Genomic DNA, 4,969 nt, shown 5'->3' on the forward strand with positions numbered 1-4,969 from the left:
TCCCCCCCCCCCCCCCCCCCCCCCCATAAAATAATAAAGAATTCACATTCTCTGTGGCTCATATTGTGCCTTATACAAACTGCCAATTGTTGCCAAGACTGAATTACTGCATTTATTGTATATTGAAATGTTTTAGGACACATGTCTGAAGTGTTTAATCACATAAAACTTTTCACACAACTTCAGGGATGCCTTCAACCCGAAATCAGAGTCTGGAATCAGCAAGCAGCCTACATACTGTGGGGCTGAATCAGACGTGGCCCTTTGTGACCTTCTGTCACAGTGGGATGCAGCCCATAATAACTGACATTGAAGTAAACATTTAAGTTAACAGAGTTTAGTGGCTGGTCATGAATAGATGAGCAGTTTGCTCATCATGAATCTTGAGCAGAACGCCTTGTTGTAAACAATTCCATGAACCTACTTTAAAACTGAGTAGGGGAGAGCGGGGTAAGTTGTCTCATGTGTAAGTTGTCACACTGCTCATAACTCCAACACTAGAGGCTCTATCACAAAAATCAAATAGCCATTTTTCTATGTTCATAAGGTCACTCTAATCTGAGGTGAGCACAATTGTTTTATTTTTTGGCTTCAAAAGTAAAACACTTGCACTTTACATTTTCTGTATTCCATCCTTATTTGGTGTGAATGTTCAAAATGATAACTTTGCACAAAGTAGAAGAGACAATAATGTGTCTTTTGATACTTCAGCTGAAGTGCTATGTTAAGCTAACCTTGAGATTTAGCCAACATTAGCACACATGTCAGTTTGGGGCAAATTGTCTCAATGACTTTGGGGCAAGTCGTCACATGTGATTAGTTCCCCCAGTACAAATAAACACATATAACAAGCTTGTAATTAATTTGTAATTGCAAGGAGGAATGTGTTTTTGAAGGAAGGAAGAAAATTACCAACAGAAGACAGAGAATGACAGTACAATACCTGACATAATGTTACAGGCAGTCAGGCAGGTGTAGTTGAAGAACAAATCAATCAGAAGCACAGCTAAGGATTTTAGCTAAGGACTTATTCTAAGTTTAACACCATCTGTTTAGTTAAGAAGTTAAACATTTAAGCAAGTTATCTGCAACATTACATTCAACTACCATAGATCTATTTGCACTCCAGAGAACATTTGATTTTAAAGTTCAAAGTAAAGAGGTTACAGTGTGCTCTGCCAACATTTTTGTTTTTAATGAAATTATTTATTTTCCAAATTTTCTAGGCTTGATTGTTGATGGATTTTATTTTTTAGTTCTGGTTACAATATGAAATTGAAATCAATATTCACAATTAAGTGTTCTAACTGTTTGATAATCCAGTGTGACAACTTACCTACCGATGGGGAAAATTGTCACAAGTGCACTCTCTCTATTCAACCGTCTGAAGCTCCATAATGAGATAAGATAGGAAGACGTAATGAATACAAAACTTCTTCCCTAGACTTCATTCTTTCATTTGGTATGACATTTGTACCATCGATGTACGGTGCTCAGCAAATATTAGACAGTGTGAAAAGTGCAACATACCCCGCTCTCCCCTATAATAAATCTCAGGAGCACATTTTGCATTTTTATAGTTTAAAGGAGACTGAAACATGATGACAAGATCACAGAAATACATAGAAATATATTTATTTTGCTTTTCATCAGTAACATCAAAATATTTCTGAAAACTTTAAAAACAATTAAAAACAGAAACAGTTTATTTTATATTTTCCTCGTGTTACTTAAGAAAAAACAAAGAGCTATTCAATGCGATCTTTGTAGGCAACAAGCAAAAAAGAAAATAAGCAGGTTAAATCTGTAAGAGGCACGAGACTAAGGAAAATGCTAAACTTTCTACTTCCTCACTAGTCGCTTGAAAGGATATTAAAAAAAAGGTGTGGGAGCACTAAGAGGCCATACAGAGATGAGAGGAAACGCTGAGCAGTGATGCTGGCAACTCCACCAGTTAAGAGAACATGACCAAAGACAACAACGGTGCCACCAGGAGCAGAAGACCAGCACATGTGCTGCTGGCACTTTTGCAGAAGTCACCCTGACAGCAGCTAATTTCCGCTCCAATGGCTCCTGAAATCTGTGAATTTGCCATATTTAAGCAGATCTGCTTAGAAGCACAGCCCTTCACGTTAGTCTGTACACCTCCTGTGTTCACTGAGAGAATGAAAATAATGTTAATGTCTGAGCTTTAGGTTTTAATACATCAAGTAAAATCACAAAGTTTCCCTCTGAGCTGAGGAAAGATGTTTAATGTCATAGGCCTGTTACCTGCTGCTGAGATGCAGTGGTCCTCATTCCCCTCGCAGTTTAGAGTTGCGGTGCACTTTTTACTTTCACAACTGAAGCACTTTTTACCATTGGGATTGGATTTACTGGGTTCTGTAACATAGAACATATATTGTTCATATTGTTTGGAGAGGTAGAGGGGGGTGGAGGGGTGACTGCAATTATCTTTTTCTAAGGGCCTTTTTCAAAGGTTTTTTCTCAAGCAGGCTGTGGACATTTAGTGGCGTTTCCCTGCTGTCAAGTTTAACAGCCTTTAAATGAACATACATACAAAATGTAAAGAGTTATGCCAAAATACAGGAACATGATTAAGAACATGATTGGAGATTCTCTCTTTCTCTTTCTCACAGTTGTGGGTTTTCACTTGCTACTTGTAGTTTTTAAATGTTAAACAGTTTTTGCGCATGCAACTAGACGCCAGTTTTTCAACAAAAACAGCTCTGAGTGCAAAGACACATCAAAATTTAAATACCAATAGAAGATATAAACATAAAGGTAAGTTACCAGTGGCAGGCTGGGCGTTGCAGAGGTCGGAGGTGCAACACTTGCTGGCAAAGACGGTTCTGTTGATTCCAAAGTGGACTGAGCCCTCAAAACACTCTTCAGCCAAAGCACACGATTTCATGTTGAGATCAGCAACTTTCGAACCCCCTGCAGTAAAAGAATAAGCTTTTTAAACTGAGCCTTGCAAAGCAGTTTTACAATAAAAACAATGCACCACAAAATACCTCACCTGTATATAAAAGGACTCTCAGCGCTCTACACTGCAGACCACTTCAAGTGGTCAGCAGTGTAGGCTGATGAAACACAAAACTTAGATATGTCAAAAACATCAGCTTTTTTTCCCCAAGGGGTGGATAAAATAAGTTTAACAAATTAAACTCTGAAGTAAATTAATTTTAAATAATAATCCATCTTTTCTTAAAGAGCAAATTTTAAAAAAGAAAAAAGAAATAGATCAAAAACTTGCCTTTATGGAGAAGCACAATCAAAAAAATCTGTGTAAGGAGATTAACATTGTGTGATGGCAGAATACAACTGAATTTTAGTTTGATCTGTTACGGCTATAAGAAGCTCTCCTGAGAAGGCGTTGCCTTCATCCTCAGACAACTCCCCCATTTCTCTTTCTGTTGTGACAAAAGATTACAGTTTAACTAAAACTGATCTGTCGTTATCACTTTTTTTCATACTTTTTACATGCAGTATATTCACAAAAGTGCAATTAATATCATGGTATCGACTGTATGTTTTTATATATAATCACCCAGTTAACCTAATAATAGTTGCACAGAAGCCTTAGAATAAATAAGTTCAACAATAGAAACATGCTCTTGAGAAGAGGCACACTACCCAGGATTAGGTTAAGATTCAGTTCTGGGATTTGTTTCAGGGTTAACTTCAGCTCCCAGACAAGGCAGACACAATTTGACTGTTAAAAGGCCTTCCATTCTACCTTGAAAAGTTTTTTTGAGGTAGGTCAGCATGGTAAACATCACCCATTCTTGCAAGCACTTACTATATAGTTGGGTAAGATATACAGCATGTATACTTTCAGTCTGTTGAGCTATTTCAGAAGCTAGATATCAAAAAATGTAATACAAAACATTTTCTTGAAAACAACAAACCTGTGCAACGAAAAGCACTATGCAGCTTAAGAACCACACATAAAAACGTTTTCACAAGCTTCCTTTTATTTCTGAGTAATTAGTGATTAGTCTTTTATTGATGAATTATTGATGAAAATAAAAAAAAAAAAAAAACTTACAGGATATATATGTTCTCAGAAAACACATATGCAACATCTGTTCACCCAAAACTACAGTTGCAATATCACAGTTAATCATGACATCCAAAGTAAAAAATGCGTAAAAATTTCTGTCTTTCTCACCACTGCGGTACAGGGTGCAGCTGTGACAATTCGATCATTACATTTCCCTAGGGGCGAGAATGCACAACTATCTGACATGGAGCAGTGAGAGTGGATTCCCACCAAAGTCTGTTGAGAGCAGTTGGTGTCACCAACACCACCACACATATCTGCCCTTCACCACTGACTGGGCTTCAACTTTCCCTCGTCCCTGATGTAGGGTGCAAACCACGGTCTTTCAAAGACACATTCCTCTTTATGTGACCTGATTATGGGACATAAGAGCTTGCACAGCAATAAAATAATACAGCAGTTCAACCGAGGTCTCAGCAGAGCAGGCGGCTGTATTCGGAGAGGGCCGAGGACTTTTTTACCCCATCCCAGATACGAGCTGCGTAGTGGAACCTGTAAAAACACAACAGTCCATAAATTGTATTCACCATGAAACCAATGATGTTTAAAGAATAAAACTGGGTGTGTAAATATGTATATTTTAGGGCTGATCCCGAATAGTCGAAGATTTGATGCTTCGATGGGCGGAGCCTAATTCGACTGTCAATCTCACAGTCGAACCTTGGCAGCGAAACAAGGATCATGCAATTTTGGCGATATGGGGGTGCTCAACATCTGATTTTACATAGAACTACCAGTTTTCTCCCCATAATAAGCTCTCTCTCTCTCTCTCTCTCTCTCTCTCTCTCTCTCTCTCTCTCTCTCTCTCTCTCTCTCTCTCTCTCTCTCTCTCTGCGCGCCACTCTGTCCAGATGAAAAAGAGAAGGCCAAGATCAACTCAGAGGAGCTGCAAATCAAAAA

At 38.3% G+C, this 4,969-nt stretch overlaps 2 protein-coding genes across 2 annotated transcripts in view; both read right to left on the bottom strand.

Annotated features, from left to right (window-relative positions):
- Positions 1 to 1,726: 1,726 nt before the first annotated feature.
- LOC123967895 (urokinase plasminogen activator surface receptor-like) lies at positions 1,727 to 3,158 on the bottom strand. Its single transcript, XM_046044238.1, has 3 exons — positions 2,794 to 3,158; positions 2,272 to 2,382; positions 1,727 to 2,157 (listed from the first exon to the last, which is right to left on the bottom strand). Exons 1-3 carry the CDS (start codon positions 2,912 to 2,914, stop codon positions 1,955 to 1,957), a joined length of 435 nt encoding a protein of 144 aa, XP_045900194.1. The 5' UTR covers positions 2,915 to 3,158; the 3' UTR covers positions 1,727 to 1,954.
- An 804-nt stretch (positions 3,159 to 3,962) lies between these two features.
- Positions 3,963 to 4,969, bottom strand: part of smg9 (SMG9 nonsense mediated mRNA decay factor) — an 8,367-nt gene continuing 7,360 nt past the window's right edge. The window contains exon 13 of the mRNA XM_046044206.1: positions 3,963 to 4,561. Within this exon, the coding sequence (XP_045900162.1) occupies positions 4,483 to 4,561 (79 nt within the window). The 3' untranslated portion in view covers positions 3,963 to 4,482. The remainder of the gene's footprint in view (positions 4,562 to 4,969) is intronic.

Source organism: Micropterus dolomieu, linkage group LG03, assembly GCF_021292245.1.
Source record: "Micropterus dolomieu isolate WLL.071019.BEF.003 ecotype Adirondacks linkage group LG03, ASM2129224v1, whole genome shotgun sequence".
Lineage (NCBI taxonomy): Eukaryota > Metazoa > Chordata > Actinopteri > Centrarchiformes > Centrarchidae > Micropterus > Micropterus dolomieu.